This window comes from Zonotrichia leucophrys, chromosome 7 (assembly GCF_028769735.1).
Source record: "Zonotrichia leucophrys gambelii isolate GWCS_2022_RI chromosome 7, RI_Zleu_2.0, whole genome shotgun sequence".
Taxonomy (NCBI): Eukaryota; Metazoa; Chordata; class Aves; order Passeriformes; family Passerellidae; genus Zonotrichia; species Zonotrichia leucophrys.
This window is the reverse complement of record NC_088177.1, coordinates 6,576,928-6,594,408: the sequence shown is the minus strand read 5'-3', so window position 1 is coordinate 6,594,408 and position 17,481 is coordinate 6,576,928. Positions and strand designations below refer to the sequence as shown.

General features: G+C 44.3%; 1 protein-coding gene across 2 annotated transcripts; it reads right to left on the bottom strand.

Annotated features, from left to right (window-relative positions):
- Positions 1-438: 438 nt before the first annotated feature.
- Positions 439-16,864, bottom strand: LCT (lactase). Of its 2 annotated transcripts, none has more exons than XM_064718201.1 (17): positions 16,252-16,864; positions 15,283-15,362; positions 13,962-14,045; positions 13,170-13,272; positions 12,724-12,799; positions 11,312-11,999; positions 10,281-10,926; positions 7,411-8,967; positions 6,799-7,067; positions 6,362-6,652; positions 5,365-5,563; positions 4,669-4,871; positions 4,197-4,306; positions 3,527-3,661; positions 2,453-2,676; positions 1,472-1,708; positions 439-745 (listed from the first exon to the last, which is right to left on the bottom strand). In XM_064718201.1, the coding sequence occupies exons 1-17, from the start codon at positions 16,862-16,864 to the stop codon at positions 534-536; spliced, it is 5,727 nt and encodes a 1,908-aa protein (XP_064574271.1). In that variant the 3' UTR covers positions 439-533. The 2 variants fall into 2 exon arrangements, with proteins under 2 accessions (XP_064574271.1, XP_064574272.1); XM_064718202.1 differs by having other exon boundaries at positions 439-733.
- Between the last annotated feature and the right edge of the window lie 617 nt (positions 16,865-17,481).

Below are 17,481 nucleotides of genomic sequence, written 5' to 3'. Positions count from 1 at the left end.
TATCACAAGGAAAGCAAGCAGGATCATGCACTGAAATTTAAAATACAGCTGACAAACATTTTGTTCCAGATTAAATGACTTTAATGTACATGTAATAAAGGAAAAAGGGGGTGAACATCCAATCTGTACAGTAGCTGCAGTATAACAGTTTTCACCAGGAGAGACACTAATTTGTCTTAAAATTCTGAGAAGCAAGAGAACTTCCAGGGGTCCTTTCAGAACTGTTGATGATGATGATGAAGCAAGGACAGATGCCAGCTGATGTTCAGAATCTTTATATGCAGATAGGAACAACCAACTTTATTTTGATCTTTAAGAAATCAAATCAGTAATGCCCATGGACAAAAGAGACAGGTCACATAGAAAAATAATTTTCCTCCCGCTTTTTAAATTGGAAAACAACAAAATGCTGGGGAACCATCTGAGGCAAGACAGAAAGCTGCAATACTGCAAAGCAGTAGTTCCTTTTCCTATTGGTATAGACTTTTTTAAAGAAAAAACAAACCAAACAAAGGGTTTATGAGGTGGAAATATTACAGTTTACTACTAAGTTCCATGTGGGGTTGTTTATGGGATCTTTTGGACAATTTTCCGTATTTGTATGCAAAAAGAGCCAAGCTCAGTGCTCCAACTATAGAAAGAGCAAAAAGCACATAGAGTGCTATTTCTGCCCCTTGGGATGTCAAATCCAATCCCAAAAAGCTCACGCTGTCAGCTGCTCCTGGAGCGGCGTCTGTTGGTGTCGGTGTTGGTGTTGGTGTCGGTGTCGGTGTCGGTGTTGGTGTCGATGTTGGTGTCGATGTTGGTGTCGATGTTGGTGTTGGTGTCAGTGTTGGTGTCACTGAATGGGAAAACAATGAGAAAGGGTCAGTGCAGAGCCTGTTCCTTGCAGCTGTGGCACTGCTGCTCCTGCCTCCACCAGCCTGTAACTCCTCTCTTCAATGCTCTGGCAGGAGCAGGGATTGATACAATTCTAGCTCAGAGTAAAGGCACAGCTGAGGCTGATAGTGCAATTCCTGATAGCACAGGTGAGTGTTCTCATTCCCAAACCCCCACCTAACACTGGTTGCTTTTCATTGTACTGCTTCAGTGGAGAAGACACAAATGACAAAAGAATTGGTATTTCCAAAGCCTTACCCAAAACGAGGATTTGTATAAAGTATTCAAAATTTTTTCTAAACAATCTTGTGGGAATATTGCATATGTGTGGTTTGGAAAACATCTTGGGCAGTTCTGTTGGAGTAAAGTCTAATGGAGTAACTTTTGCTACATTCTTAAGCATGCATTGAGGTTCTCTTGCACAAGGTTTGGTTGTTAGTCTGGTTTTGCATAGGGAACTGACATTAACTGCAGTCTTTAAAAAACTATTGCAGAAAAGGGTGGTGTCTCTAAAAACCTTAGGATTCTGGAACTCTTTTAGGATTAGGATTAGATGCAAACACACAGGCACCATTTCTGCTGTGTCACTTACCTTCTGGCTCCTCTCCCAGACAGGGATGTGGGCCCGTGGCTGGGTCTGGGAAGCCATTGCAGTTTATGATCTGTGAGTAATACTTGGCTGAGGCCTTGGGGCGCCGTGGCAAGGCAGGGTCAGAGAAATTCACATGGTAGAGCCCAAACTTCTCCTCATAACCTGCTGCCCACTCCAGGTTGTCCATCAGTGACCACGCAGTGTAGCCCCGCAGATCGACACCGTCGAGCACAACGGCTGCAGGCAGCAGCAGAGAGAAGAGAGAACAGGTCAGTGGTCACCCCTTGGCCAGCCAGGCAGGAAGGTGCTCCAGAACACCCACACATGGCACACAGCAGGTTCACTCAGTGCCCAGGACTGGACACTGCTTTTCTCTGCTCCAGAAGTCAGAACTTTGGTACAAGAAACAAAGGTTTAGGAATAGAGAAGAAAATCCATCAAAATGCAACCATTGCCTAAACAAGTGTTTGTGGGGCCTTTGCAAGGCAGTAAATGCCTGAACACCTGGCTGCTCCCAGTACATCAGAAAAGCAAACTGAAAAAGCCCTTTCCTGAAGATGTTTGACCACTGCTGTAACTGAAACCAGTTTGGGCATTGGGGTTTTACTGTTGGTTTTTTTTTTAATATTATGCTTTTAGACACAGCAGTAGTCAGACTAGAAGGAGTTTATCAGGTAGTTGTACCTCTCTCAGCAGGTGCAGCAAACCAAGGAACCTGCAGGATACCCCACTAAACCCAGGGTTTGTTCCCTTCCTTTAGATCATCTTTCCTGGCACATTTGTGACTATCTATGGGCAGTTTTTGGTAAACCCCAAGGCTCTTGGAAGTGGATTCAGTAAGCCCATGTGACTGTAAGTTTCAAGTGTGGTAGCAGTGGTCTTTCAGCTCTTTACAAATTGCTTTATACACGTCAGTCTTGTGGCAAAGCCAGTGCTGCTCTCCAGAGCTTTGGCTGACCAGATGTCAATATTCACTCTCACCTTTCAGTGCCTCATTAATGTAGGTCCGATAGTAATGCATTCTCCACGTGTCATTGAATTCAAAGGCTCCCCTTTCTGAGACCCCATTTTCAGTCACATAAATGGGAGGGTTGTTGTACTCTTCCTTTATCCACCTGAGGATCTTCCTGAACCCAAAGGGTGCCACCTTCAGCCAGAGGGACCCGGAGCTCAGCCAGCTGCGGTCGGTCACTGTGGCCACGCCCCTGGGGAGGAGGACACTGCTCAGGGCCAGTGCCACTGCCAGGCAGCTCTGTGCCCACCAGCCTCAAAATCCCTTCTCATGTTTTCATTTACAATTACACTCTGTGCAAATCAGCCATCGTGGCTGCCAATGGGATGTTGGTTCCAAATCTCTGCATGCTACAACGCTGCTTCTGCTTTTCAAGGCACAATGCCTGAGCACACAAATTTGCCCTTGACATTACATGCAGGAATGTAATGAGCCCGCTGTCCTAGAGGGTTAAGCTAGAAGGGGCTGGGATGTACCAGCAAAGCAAAGTTATTTCCAATTTCATCTATTCCCTGTGGAAACATTTTGGAATGGAGACAATTTCATCCCCACAGGTGGTCACACCATTACCTGAATTCTCATTACAAAAACTAGTAAGCTCCTACTGTTTGCTTTTTGAGGTTGAGAAATGAGATTAGTATCTAAATAAAAAATCTTGACTTAATCTGTACTTAACCATGAAGTGATTTAGCTATTTAGGCTTTGAACTTACATTTACCCAATGCAGTGAGGGACCTAAACCTGTTTAATACCAAATGGATCAGTATGCATAAACCAGGATAACACCTCACAGTTTAAACTGCAGATTGGAGGCAGGAAATATGATAAATACTGTTCATCACCTCATGGCTATAAGAAAAAGGCTGTTGCTGGACTTTTGTTAAAATAACAGCACCTCAGGTACTGCTTGCTTATATTATCCCTAGTATTGGTTTATAACAGCTTAAAACACCTACATTTTGCTATAAATTTACACTTGTCAGTTAAGCCAAGCTCCAGCTGTGTAGATTTTATTTGAGCAATAATTTACATTCACCTCTTACCTATCAGAGTCATATGACATAACACCCTTAGGATAGTTTTGGTTGTATGTTAAAACCGTGGTATAATGATTTAGACCAAAGAAGTCATATGTGCCTTTAATTCTTTGTTTTTCACTCTCAGTAAATTCTGGAAGTCTGCAAGAGAAAACAGAGATTACACTTTGCACACAATCCATGGGTAATGCTGGGATCTCTGGTACTAGCACCACAAACAGAAGGAGAGAAATTCCTTACTGGGAACTGGGAATGGAAAATAAGAAATGTAACTGAGAGGCACCAATGAGTTCAGTACATAGTTTTAAGAAAAGTTAAATTTACCACAGGCATCAAGTAAAGTACTGTGGCTAAAGCAGGGCAGTTACTGTGTCACTGAGCTGACAATTTATTACCCCAAAGATATATTAATCAATTTAGTTTGCAAGAGAGGTAAAGACAGGGAATAGATAAAGCCCCCCTGCCTAGATTGGAATTAAATGATCTTCAAGGTCCCTTCCAACACAAACCATTCTCTGATTCTCTGAAAATATACACTAGAATTTTTCTGTGAGGATATAGTAAGGTTTTTTACAGTAACACTGGAAAAGAATCATTGAAATGTATCATTTCTGTAAGAAAAGCATGATTCAGCACAGCCAGTGAAACAAAAGCAGGTGAGTGCCTGGGCACTTACCGGGACTCGCTCAGGCCCTGGGCCAGACTTCGTTCCCGAATGCTCTTTTTCATCACTTCATTATAATCACCATTTTTGAAAATGGGGTGAGCAAACCAACCTAGAAAAAACTAAACCAGGAAATAAGGGAGGATAAATCATATATCAAAACTTGGGATTTAGCCATTCCTATGTTATGTGCTGCTTTATAGGTGATACTCAAATTTACAACAGGCACACAGAGATACCAGGAGATGCCCAAATAACGGCAGTAAATTTAATAAGCTTTTGTCACTGCAACCATGTTTTGTCTCATTTCTGTTGCATTCTTGATCAGCCCCCATATAAGGGGGACACATTTCCTTGCAGTGATGCCTCTGCCTCACCATTTCACTTCAGTGAGATGCTGACCTGGGTTCTGGGCATGTCCAGCACCCAAGGAGGGGGTGTCACCTGGAGCAGCAGGGAGAGCTGTGACCAGGGGTCTCTGTACCTGCATGAACCGTCTGGCAGCTTCAACGTCCTCCTGGCTGTGTGGGTTGCGTGGTTCTCCCCAGTCAGAGTTGATGGTGATGGAGATGAGCCCTCCCTGCCTGGCCCTGAAGGTCTCATTGTAGAGGTGCCAGGCCTCAGCGTGTGCCTTGATCAGGTTGTGCCCCACCACGTAGGGAGCGTGCCCTGGCCGGTCCGAGATACCTGCAGGGACAGGAACAGCATGGACAGTGGAGCCGCACCTTCCAGCCCCAGCAGGGCTGTTCCCAGGTTAGCACAACCCTGCATTGTCCCCTCCTCCCTCTGGAGTGGGACATGGACTGCCAGCAACAGGCTGCTGCTGCCAGTTTGGAAAGCACAAAGCTGTGTGTTCAGGTCAGCTCACATCCCCTCTTTTGGTTCTACCCTGCTGCTGAGCTGGGCCTTCCTTCAGCCATAAATCTTCTCTGCTGTCCCTGGAGCTGGTCTGGAAATAAGGTCTGCTCCAGGCAGCGAGTATAATCCAGACTTGGAGGTGACAGGCAGAGTAAAAGAAGGACCTGTTCAGCACACCACAGCAATCTAAACCCCATCTATCCACAGCACACCATTTTCCTTGTTCTACCCTTGCAAGCCCCAAGGAACTGCTCTACTGCAGCATAAAACAGTTGTGCTGACAGTGCCATGAGGGCTCTGAGGCTATGCCCAGCAGTCTTACCTGGAGCAGATGTGCCAGTGCCATAGCCAAGATAGGCAGTGATGAAGGGTTCATTGAAGGTTATCCAAAATTTCACTTTATCCCCCAACCTCTGGAAAAGGACCTCAGCATATTCCTTAAACCTCTGAACTACAGTATCATTCTCCCACCCACCAATGTCCTGCAGCGCCTGTGGGAGGTCCCAGTGATAGAGAGTTACCTGTGGGGAAAGACAGGAGGACAAAGGACTCAACCAGCCAATCTCATAGTAACTCAGATTCTTTTCTCACCACAAATAAACTGTGCTTTGATCTGCAGTTACCTGTTCCTAATGCAGTGATCACTCATGCACCCAATAAAATACATTTTTGCCAGTTTCTTCAGGGACTGCCTAATGGTAAAGGTGAAGCTTTTACCAAAAAACCACCTTGTGACAGCCAGAACTCATCAGTGAAGAACTGCTGCACCTGCACTGACTCTCAGCTGAAATACAATCCACTAGAACACCTGTCTGGGCTGGTAAGGCTCAAAGTCACTCAACAGTGTTGAAGGGGCTGATTGATGCAGGGGTGAGGTCACCGTCCATTGGATGTGACAAATAACACTGACCAGTGGAGCTTCCTGACTCCAGGGAAAAAAATAAAGTTATATCCATCTCTAAGAAAGGGAAGAAGGAAGATCCTGGGAACTGCATTACTCAGTCTCACTTCAGTGTCTGAAAGATTCCTGCATAGGTCCCTGTGGAATCTATTTCCAAGGTAAAGGGACAAGAAGGCCATTGGAAACAGCCAAAAGTAGGTTTACTGTGGTCCTTCTGGGTAGTAATTTCAACACATCCCTACGTTCCAAGTTCATTTGCCTATGCAATACCCCATGTTTCTTCACAAAATGTAATTAAAACCCATGAAAAACAATTTCTGTGTGAATGAGGGTAAGGATGGAAACACACACGTCGCTCTGAGCTCAGATTTGGGGTTTGGTATTTTTTAGTAACCTGAAAGTTACTGGGTGTAGTTACCTGAGGCACAATGTTGGCTGCCAGAAGGGCATCAATCAGCCTTTCATAGTAGTTCAGTCCCTTCTCATTGATGTACCTGGTGGTCCCATCTGGGAGAACACGGGACCAGGAGATGGAAAAGCGATAGTGAGACACCTTGAGGCTTTTCAGCATTTCCACATCCTCCTCAATCCTGTGGTAGCTGTCACAAGCTACATCACCATTCGCATCGTTGCTGATTCTCAAGGGAGTGTGGGCATATTTGTCCCAAATGCTAAGTCCTTTCCCATCTGCTCTCCATGCTCCTTCAATCTGTGATTGAAAATGTGAGAAGAATTATTAGCAAACCCAAATTTAGGTCTCAGCCAAGCGCAGAATTCAGCCTGTTATTCTCTCTGGTGCCATACAATAAATTAACTGTCCACAGATACTTCAGGAGTCCATCTCAGTTTCCTGACCTGGTAAGCTGCAGTTGCTACACTCCACCGGAAGTTCTCTGGAAACTCTCCATATAAAAATTCATCTTCCTTGGGCAGTGGGATGCCATTATTGCGGATGATTTCAGCATAGTACACAGCAGAGCGCTTTGGCGTCCTTGGCCTGTTGGGGTTGTCAAAATCAATCTGGTGCAATCCAAATCTTGGACCATAACCATCCACCCATTCAAAGTTATCCATCAGAGACCAAGCGTTGTATCCTTTCAGATTAACACCGTCCACCTTGTAAGCTGAAAGACCAGAAAAAAAACCAGAGGAGCATCAGTGCCATAATCACACATTAAATGAACCCTAGGGAATTCACATGCAAGCACATACAGGCTCCTAGTTTCATACAGGTGGCATTGGTCAACTAGATCATTGAGAGAATCTTCATAGCTTCATAGGAAACAAAGCACAGCCATGCAAAGGAGATCATAAAATCAAACACTATGTCTATATTGTGTTCAGACTATTCAGACTGATATCAATCACTTTTTAAAAGTACTCTTCAGAGGAATTAAGTAACCAGAAATCTAGAGAGGAGGCACACAACACCAGAACAAAACACAGAACAAAAGCAAATTCTGGTACCTTTTAAAGCTTCATCAATGTACGTTTTGTGGTAAAATATCCTGTCATTGTCATCAACATCTGATGTGGTTCTTTTCCCCACGCCATTCTCAATGATATAGATTGGGGGGTTTCCATATTCCTCTTTGATCCAGTTCAGTACCCTCCTCAGACCCCAGGCCACAGGCCGATGGTCAGGGAGAGCTGAGGAAGGCCAGGAGCTGTCAACTGTTACTGAAACTTCCTGGTCATACTCATAAGAGAAGGGCGTGAGAGGTGTTGTTGAATGGCTCACAATTTTGGAGGAGTAGGTGTTGAAGCAGAAGACGTCTGCCGTGCCCCGGATGTATTCGCGCTCCTCCGCTGTGAAGACCGGCAGGCGCGACGATGGCAGGTTCTGGAGTTCGCTCCTGTTCCCAACTTTCCACTTCATGACCTCGGGGTAGTCGCCGTTTTTGAAAATCGGGTGTGTGAACCAACCCACCAAAAACTGCAGGTACCTGTCAGCAGCTTCAATGTCCCTGGGGTCGCTCAGTGTCTTTGGCTCAGCCCAGCTAATGAAGGGGCACAGGGCAATGACCCCTCCCTGACTCGCTCTGTATTTGGCATCGTAGGTGTGGTAGACCCTGGCATGAGCCTTCAGTAAGATGTGGGCAACCCTGTAGGGAGCGCTGCCAGGCTCCTTGACATTGGGTGGGAACAAGCCTTCGCCGTAGCTCAGCTGGGCAATGACGTTGGGTTCATTGATGGTAATCCAGAACTTCACCCTGTCCCCAAAGGTCTGGAAACAGAAGTCTGCAAAGCTGTCAAACAGGTCAATCAGCTCGGTGCTCTCCCAGCCACCAATGTCCTGGAGAGCTTGTGGTAGGTCCCAGTGGTAGAGAGTGACAATTGGAGTGATGTTGTTTGCAATCAGTCCGTCAATGAGACTGTTATAGTATGCAACTCCATGGCTGTTGATTGAGTTGTTCCTTCCAGTGGGGAAAATTCGAGGCCAGGACAGGGAAAAGCGATAGTTCTTTACCCCTAAGGCTCTCAGCATGTAAATATCTTCCTCCACCTTGTTGTAGCTATCACAAGCTATATCTCCATTTTCGTTATTGTTTACATTCCCTGGGACATGGGTGAAGGTATCCCAAATGCTGGGGCCTTTGCCATCAGCATCCCAACCTCCCTCTATTTGGTAGGCAGAGGAAGACACACCCCACGTAAAATCCTCTGGGAAGGTCCCATAGAAATACATGTCTCTTTCAAAGGCAGTCTGGGATGAAAACTTCTGCCAGACAACCTTTGCCTTGGAGGGAACTTCTGATGCTGGTAAACTTGGCAGCTTCGCTGGCACAGGTCGGTCAAACACCACTGGTGCAGATCTGCTCAAGGCTTGGGATGGAAAACCATTTTTTTCAATAACTCTGGAATAGAAGTAAGCAGATGCCTTGGGAGTCCTTGGTCTGTTGCTATCTTCAAAGTTCACGTGATGCAGCCCAAATTTTAGGCTGTATCCTGCTGGGCCTTCAAAGCCATCAAGGAGGGATCGAGCAATGTAGGACCGGACATCAACGGCGTCCAGTTTCACCGCTGCCACAGAAACAAAACACTGGTAATTACCCACCTGAATATTTCCTGAACACAGCTCAGAACTACAGAAGCACCACAGCCAAGGAGAGGTGTGACAAGCCCAGCACCTACAAATGGTTTTAAAGGCTAAAACAACTTCCTAACAATTAGGAGTATCTGGTAGGAACAGCAGCCAGCACGGTAATAACAGCTGGTGAAATGCTTAGTGATAGAAATGTGTGAGAAAAGAAGTATTTGTCAAGAGGTATCTGAGGACAGGACACTTGTGCCTCTGGTATGCCTTCCCCTTTGCTCTTGTTTTCAAGCAGATTTCATCAATTTAGGTGTATGGTTCACTTTTAGATTTAACACAGTAATTAAACTGAAACACTGATTTTGAATCAGGTATTTAGTGCTTGCCCATATTCCCTGAGCACAGACAGCTTCTTTTAGCTGAACTGTGTACCCAATACCGGCAGAGGCAACTCTAGCATCACTCCTCACATTGCTTACAAAAAAGCACTAAATCTCTCTTATTCAAAAAAGTTCCCTCCCATGTGCAGTCCATCCTCTTTACTTCTGCTGAGCCCTGACAGCAACACTGAATTGTGTTTTCTGTAGCTCTTTCAGCACTTCTAGCAGTATGTTGAGATCTAGGTCAAGCAGATCAAATGCTGTACACACTGATCACCAACATATTTATTACAGCATATTTAATGTTTTCCTGACAGTATTGTTTAGTCTACCTAGAGAGCATCAGTCAAATTTCTATTTGAAATCTCAGCTCTCTATGTTAGTCCAGAACTTGCCACTAACACTATTTTTATGTCAAAAGGTTCACATCTTGCAAAGATACAAGCATAACTTGAACATTCTACAAGCATAACCTAAACATTCTCAAAATGATTGAGGTAGAAATGTTAGGAAGATCTTTCCCGTCTGAAGTGGTTACTGCCATGTAGGTCTGATTAAGGGGTAAAGGCAGTTCAGCCCCAATTTATGAGAGGTCTACAGGCAAAAGCCTTTAGGCCAGTCATCTCCAGGAGAACTGGAGTGTATGAACAGTGTCCTCACAGAGGGACTGAACTCAGGGTCCAGGCTACATTAATCCTTATATAAAAAAATGCATTCCAATATCTAAAGAGAATGGAGAGCACCATATCTGCACACCAGACAGGCTTAAGCATATGAAGTCACACTCATTACCTACACAACAGGAGGCTGGCCTAACATCACTGTGCAAGTGGTGATGTTTTAAAGTTAACCACCATGGAAGGGCTAGACTAACCACTTGCCATGTTAAAATAAAATAAAATAATTTGGTTCCTCCATACCTTTCAGGGCCTCATCGATGTAGCGTCGGAAATAATCCACTCGCAGAGGGTCATTGAGGAGATCCCCGGTGTCTCCTGTGGGCACACCATTCCCTGCTATGTATATTGGGATCTTTGACCCTGTGTATTCCTGGGATACAAACTTCAGCAGCCTTCTTAATCCCCAAGGGACCACATGGACCCAAGAAGAGGCAGCCTGTGGCCAGGAAGGATCTACATGCAAGGAGAAGTTCCCAATGCTCTCGTAGCCCGCTGTGCACATCCCGTTAGTGCCGGCACTGACCAGGCGGGAAGTGTAATGGGAAAGGCCAAAGAAATCTGCAGTCCCTTTCACCAAGGACTTCTCCTCCTCTGTAAACACAGGCAGTCGTGCAACTGTTGTGGAGCACTGCTGGTTCACTTCCTGGATCTGAGCCTTCAGGACATCTGGGTAATCACCATTAACAAATATGGGGTGAGCAAACCAGCCAAGCATGAACTGCAGGTACCTCTCAGATGCCCTCACGTCCTCGGAGCTGCCCGGAGTCTTGGGTTCAGCCCAGTCTGAGTTCAGCACCAGCCCCACCTTTCCCAGTTGCTGAGAACGGTATTTGTCGTTATACAAGTGCCAGACCTTGGCATGAGCCTTGAGAATTGTGTGAGCAACCTGGCAAGCAGAAAGCAGAGGAAAATGTGTCACACTGCATTGCACAAAAACTCTTAAGCTTTGGGTTTATTCATTGCCATGTGAAAATGTCCTCCCCATCCAAAAGAATACACCTTGACAAAACTAACGATAGACAAGGGAGTGTAGTAAGTTTTGGAAAAAGCAAAAGAATCTGACTATCCATCCATATCAGCCTAGAATAGAAAAATAAAATAACACCAGGCCTCTGTTAACAAACCCATTTTTAACAAGTATTGTAAATTCAGCAATCAAATAGCTGTCTCAGAGGCGACATTACGTTTGAACATAGTTAAAGCACAGAACCATCATGGAAAACAACCCAACCAGAGTAGCTGCAGGATCCTAATTATTCCTGTGCCCCTACCTTGTAAGATGCTGCTCCTGGGTCAGTGATTCCTGGAGGATGCTCTCCGGTGCCATAGCCAGCGTAGCTGATAACCCAGGGCTCGTGGAACGTAACCCAGAGCTTGACCCGGTCCCCAAAGGTGGAAAAGCAGAAATCTGCATAGCTCACAAAAGCATCGATGATGCTTTCATTCTGCCAGCCACCAAGAGCCTGCAGAGCCTGGGGCAGGTCCCAGTGGAACAGAGTCACCATGGGCTCAATGTTAGAGTCTACCAAGCGGTCAATTAAGCGGTTGTAATAATCAACACCCTTGGAATTGATGGTCTTGTTGGTGCCAGCAGGGAAAATTCTAGACCAGGATACAGAAAATTTGTACAGCTGGGGATGAAGACCCCTAAGCAGGTAAATGTCATAGCTGGTTTTATAGTAGCTGTCACATGCCACGTCTGCTGTTTGGTTCATTTGGACATGGCCCCCATGCCCAAACTGGTCCCAGATGCTCTCTCCTTTCCCATCCTCTGCCCAAGCTCCTTCAATGTTAAAGGCACCTGTGGACACGCCCCAGAGGAACCCACTTGGGAAAACATCTTGCAGGAAAGAATCCCTCTCTGATTCAGACTGTTGAGCAAACATTTCCCAGACTGTTTGATAGGAGGACCGAGGGGCAAGAACAGCATCTGGCTTTTCCTGTAGAGTATTTGTTTCACTGCAAATATAATGAATAGAAGTTAAAATCTCCGAGGAGGATGTCAGTGCCATAAAACTTGCAAACACTGAGTATAAAGGAAGTTTGTTTCCCATTCAGGTCACATAAGCCATTTATAGTTCCTCTGACATCTGACCAATCTAGCACTGCTCTCTCCCAGCTGGGACATGAAGGTGGAGGGCAGTGGGTAACTGCAGAGCAGCTCTTTGCATGCAGAGTCTCATCATCCATTAGTTAGGTCAGAGGTGCAAACAAAATCCTTGCAGTGAGCAGCAATCTCCCATGCTAGAACTGCTTCATGAGTTTCCTGCCATTGTAATCCTTAGCATCTCCCTGCACCATGACATCTCCCACATTTCCATAAGCTCAAGTGGCTTCTCCCCTAGGACAACTCTTTTGGATTTGTTTATTTATAACCATTTTGCTCTTGAAAAAAGCAGAAGGCTTGAAAAATGTACTTGTTACCACTGGCTTGAAGGTGCAATTTGGGTAACCAAGGATGAGAGAGTGGAAGAGGATTACATTACAGGATTAGAGGATTGCAAGTAATTGGAACGGACTGGGCTCAGCAGAAAAACAGCCCTTTGCAGCCCTTTCAGCAGCCAACAGCAGACATTACCACTAAAACATCTTGCTTCTGCCTGCACATAGGTTCCTAGAGGAAGCTGTTTTATTACTGTATCCTATTATAGTAATGTATGGTGCTACAGTATTTTTATAGTACCTTAAAACATGAGGTAAGTAGTCCAAGAATTCATTAACGTCACACCCAATCATACGTGCTTCTTCTTTATTAATTGCTGCAAACAAACAAATGGTAAGTGATGGATACAGTCTTAGATGCCATAGACTGCACAACACTATTTGTAACAAACAATTATATCTTGAAAGAAGTTTTTCCTAATATCCAACCTAAACTTCTCTTTCTGCAATTTGAGGCTGATGAAAAGATCTGGAAAAGATTTCCTGCTTCCCCTCCCTTAACACTCACCATCCATCCTTAATTTTCCAAAAATACTATGTACAACTCTTATTTCATCTAATAGCAGCAGCCTAGATTGGATGATTTTTAATTTCTTCTACAAGTTAATTGTAGAGGAAAATTAAGTTTGAATTTGCTCTTCCTGCAGATCTTAACTAAAAAACTCTTCCTCTTCAAACATCACTCACCTGTGGCAATGGCAGCTACTGGTATGAAAGGATGCTCTTCCATGGAGGAACAGTCAAGGACCTTTAAACTAGAAACCAAGATATCTTTGTCCTTCCAAACACTCTGCAAACCAGAAATTAGAAAGTAGTATGAAGAGAAGCATCAGCCAGCTAGTAAAACCCTGTCTTGGCATTTTTTACATTTTAAATGGGCAGCTCCTTATCCTGCTACCCAGATGCTGGATGACTCTTTCTCTATGAATTTTAAGAATGCAGTTCACTGCCAGAGATTTTGTATTGGTTATAATAGGTACCAGCCTACAGCATCACTGATGTTGGTGCTGCCAGATCTGACCCTTTACTAAACTCCCCCTCAGTAGCATTTCTGGCACCTGATGATTTCTACCCCTGCTGATGAGGAATGTGAAGTTTGGTAGCACTGCTGTAGAGCTCAAGCCAGAGTTTAATATCTTTCAGTACTTAGCTATTGGTCTAACAGCTTAGTTATCAAACACTTAGCATGTGAGAGAGGTTGTTCAGTCCCAGATAAAAGAATTTTGCCATTCTAATTGTTAATGCATCAATAATAAGCATTGACCAAGATGATGCTTTCCAGTATTTTCCAATAACAATTTCTAAGTCAGAGTAACAACAGAGAAATGAGCACTTTGCAGCTGCTTCCTAATGTAGCTGCTGCCTGAGCTTTCACAGAAAATCAGAACTCTTTAGACATGCATCACAGCACATGAAATTCTGCACCTATTTATGGTCTGTTGTTTGCTGCTATCATTTTAACCCTGTGCATAACTTTACCTGGAATTCACTCATTTTCTTGTAAAAATCGATTTCATTTCCACAGTGATACTGAAGGTTAAGAGACACAAAGTCTACTGAATCCTGGAAAAAAGAAAAGGAAAATAATCATGCTGGAGAAAATTGATATATTTTTAAAGTATTACATTAAAAATACATAAAACTGTGTAAGGTTTGATAAAGACACATTGCTGGAGCAAGAAGCCATACAGCTGGATGGGAGCACTGGACAATACAGAGAGCACAAACTGGATACTGTATGGGAAGATGTGCTTTGTATGTCTCCTTCTAAACAAACTACAACTTAAACAACTACATTAAACTCTACTTTATTAATTTAAAATTAATTATTTACAGGTCATTTCTTTATGTCTGTTTATGATTTATCAGAGAAACCTTTATAACTATGTGGTTCAGGTATATAACCTCATAAAACCCTTGGTTGAAAGTCCACTTCAGAAATCTGTAATCATTCTATAGCACAAGTATGGAATGATTAAATTATCCCACTAGCAGCCATCAACCTCAAGGGAACAGATGGCAATCTCTTGTTAAACCAGGTGATGAAGTTGGAATAAAACTGATAAGCTTTTAGTTTGTTTTTCAGTCCAAGGTTCTCTTCTATCCAGTCAGCTCATCTTTGCTCTCCCTACAAACCACACCTTGCTTAAATCCTACAACATTGCTTGACCTGGTTCTAAGTTTTGAAGGATTATGAATACAGCAGAAAACCCTGCACTGTCATGTGTACATTCCAACCTACATCAACATCCTCTGGGTGAGGACAGCTATGAACAGGGACCTGGATCTTTAAGAAAGAATGTCATTGCCTTTGCAGAGATTACGTTCTCCTGGTGTTGTGCCATCCCTGTGCAACTACATCCCTGTACTTTTAGCACAGCTCAGTCTAGGTTTTACCACAATCAGCAGATATTTTAAATAGCAGCTAATTAGGATAATGTATCCATATCTTTGGTGGTGCACTAAGTACCCCTGCAGGGGGTAACAGGTACACTTTCTGGAGACACCTTGTCATTTAGCAAGTACATTGCTGACATTGCCAATTAGGAGAGCAAATTTGTCTCCATGGAGCTTAATCAGTGCCTACCAGCCAAGAAAGGATGCTGAAACAATTCTTAAATAATTGATTTCACATAATCAGATTAATCGAATAATTAAAGCTTACTAACTAGTCAACCTGCTAAAATTTTATTTAACTTGCAACATGTCATTTGATCCCATACATAAAACCAAAGCTAGATCAAGGCAAATTTATATAATTTTAGAAATATTCCCTTAATGAGGAAATATTATGAGCTACCTGAAGAGAAACTGAAAGCAATTCTGATGAAGCACTGTCCAAGACATCAACCATTTCCAAAGCAATGGACAGCTTTCCACCTTGAGAAAGAAAGAGGCAGTCTGTTGATAACATATTGAGGACAAATAAAAATTTCAGTTTACTGCAGTTATTTTAAAACCAGTTTTAAATTGTTGAAACTGTGGAACACCAGGCACTGCTCCAGGTAGTTGATTTCAGGATACCCTCTGTGATTTCAATGGAGAACTGAAGAAGGTAGAAATGCAAAGGTACCATTCAAAGAGCCTTTGTAAATAAAATGCCCTTCTACTCCCTGCATAAGTAATATCTTTTACTAATTTTCATGCCTTTGTGACGGTTCTACAATTTTATTTTTTTTAATCCATTCTATGCTGAATGGTTTTGAGATGTTGGAATAGACAGAAGTTGGAGGGACAGGAGATGCAGGAGGGAATATGGGGAACTTTTAAGGGCTATCACCAGATAGTGTGAACTGTACAACAAAGTATTCCTGACAAATGCAAGAATTAAAAATTAATTAACTAATTAAAAATTTGGGATAAAAAATAATAACTCAGCCAACTCTACTGGTTGTCTGTCTGGGAGAGAAAAGACCAAAGGCGGCAGACCCAAGGAGGAATCTGCTTGGAAAATCCCAGCTACCCATCATGGAAGAGATGTAATTCTGTTGCTCTGTGTAACACAGGTAGATTTGGGATTCAATTACTGCAAACCCCAGTGTCTGCAATGAGGAAAGTTGAACAGAGGGCACTGCAGACTTCCTCACAGTTAGACTTTCTGTGCCTTGTTTTTTCAAAGTTTCAGGTACATTTCAGAAAAGTTTTGGTCTTTCCTCTGTGGGTAGGAAGAGGCACACAAAAATATCTACAGAGACTGCACGTAGCAGTTGCCATTTAATGCAACCACAAAATATTAGCGAGTCATACGGAAAAACCCTGCTCTCCTTACCTGCTGGTGACACTTGCTCATGGAGCACGGAGTAAAATGCTTTGTGAGCAGCAGCCACGGCCTGGAGCCGCTCCTGGGGCTCAGCGTAGGGCAGGCTCTGAAGGACCTGCGGCAGGTCACTGAAGGAGAGCCACACATCCACCAGGTCCCCGAAGGCACGGAAGCTGAAATCCGCGTACTCCGCAAAGAGCTCATGGAAAGGCCTGGCCGTGCTCAGGGCGGGGACGGGCCCGCGGTGCAGCAGCAGCACGGCCCTGAGCCCCGCGGCAGCCACGGCCTCCAGCAGCCGGCGGTAGCAGCGCACCCGGGCTCCATCGGCAGCCAGGGCATCGCCCCCGGGAAGGACGCGGCCCCACGGCAGGGCCAGCCCGCAGTGCGTCACCCCCAGCGCTCGGAGCCGCCGCAGGTACCGGGGCAGCTCGGCAGCCGCCGCATCTGCCTGGCACAGGGGAGCCTGGGATTCAGGGCCCTGCTCCTGCAGGCCCCATCTCTCTGCCAGCTCGCTGGGGAGAGGCCCAGCAATGGTGATAAAATTCTGAGCCAATTCCCCGTCTATGCCAAGGCTGAGAGAAACCAACAGAAAGAGGATGGCCGTCTTACAAATCAGGTCCATTTCTGAACCTTGCTTCAAAAACAACTACTCCACACTACTTATACACTAGTAGAAGTAATATTTAACTGAAATTATCTGTTCCATAGATAAATGTTCTCTGAATTAGCTGACACTGGAATAACAGACCAGGACTTTCACTTTAGATAAGAAAAGTAGAGATGAGCACAAAATCACTTTCAATCAGTTGCAGAAAGGTCACATGAAAACATTTTCTGAGATGCTTATGTTTCCCTTTATGTTTAAATATCAATTGACATTTTCTAATATTGCCTCCCATTTAGAGGAAGATGAAATCAATAGATAAACTTTCCCTCTCTTTTTGGCCTTTTCAGCTTTCGAAGAATCCCAGCACAGCTCTGGATGCAAAAACCAACAAAAAGCAGTGTTATCTGCATGGCTGGGGCTGGGTTCACCAGTTCCGATCATGCAGGGCAGCACCAGGCATGTTCATGCTCTGATCCTGGGTGGATAAAGGAAACCTGAGATGTGGCACCTCACCCAGCTGGAAACGTGACTCTGATATGAATGCAGGCAGCAGCAAGTGTGTGGTTCCTCCAACCCAAAAATATCCAGGAATTTTAGTCTCATGTCTAGCTCAGCTCTTCTACATTCCAGTA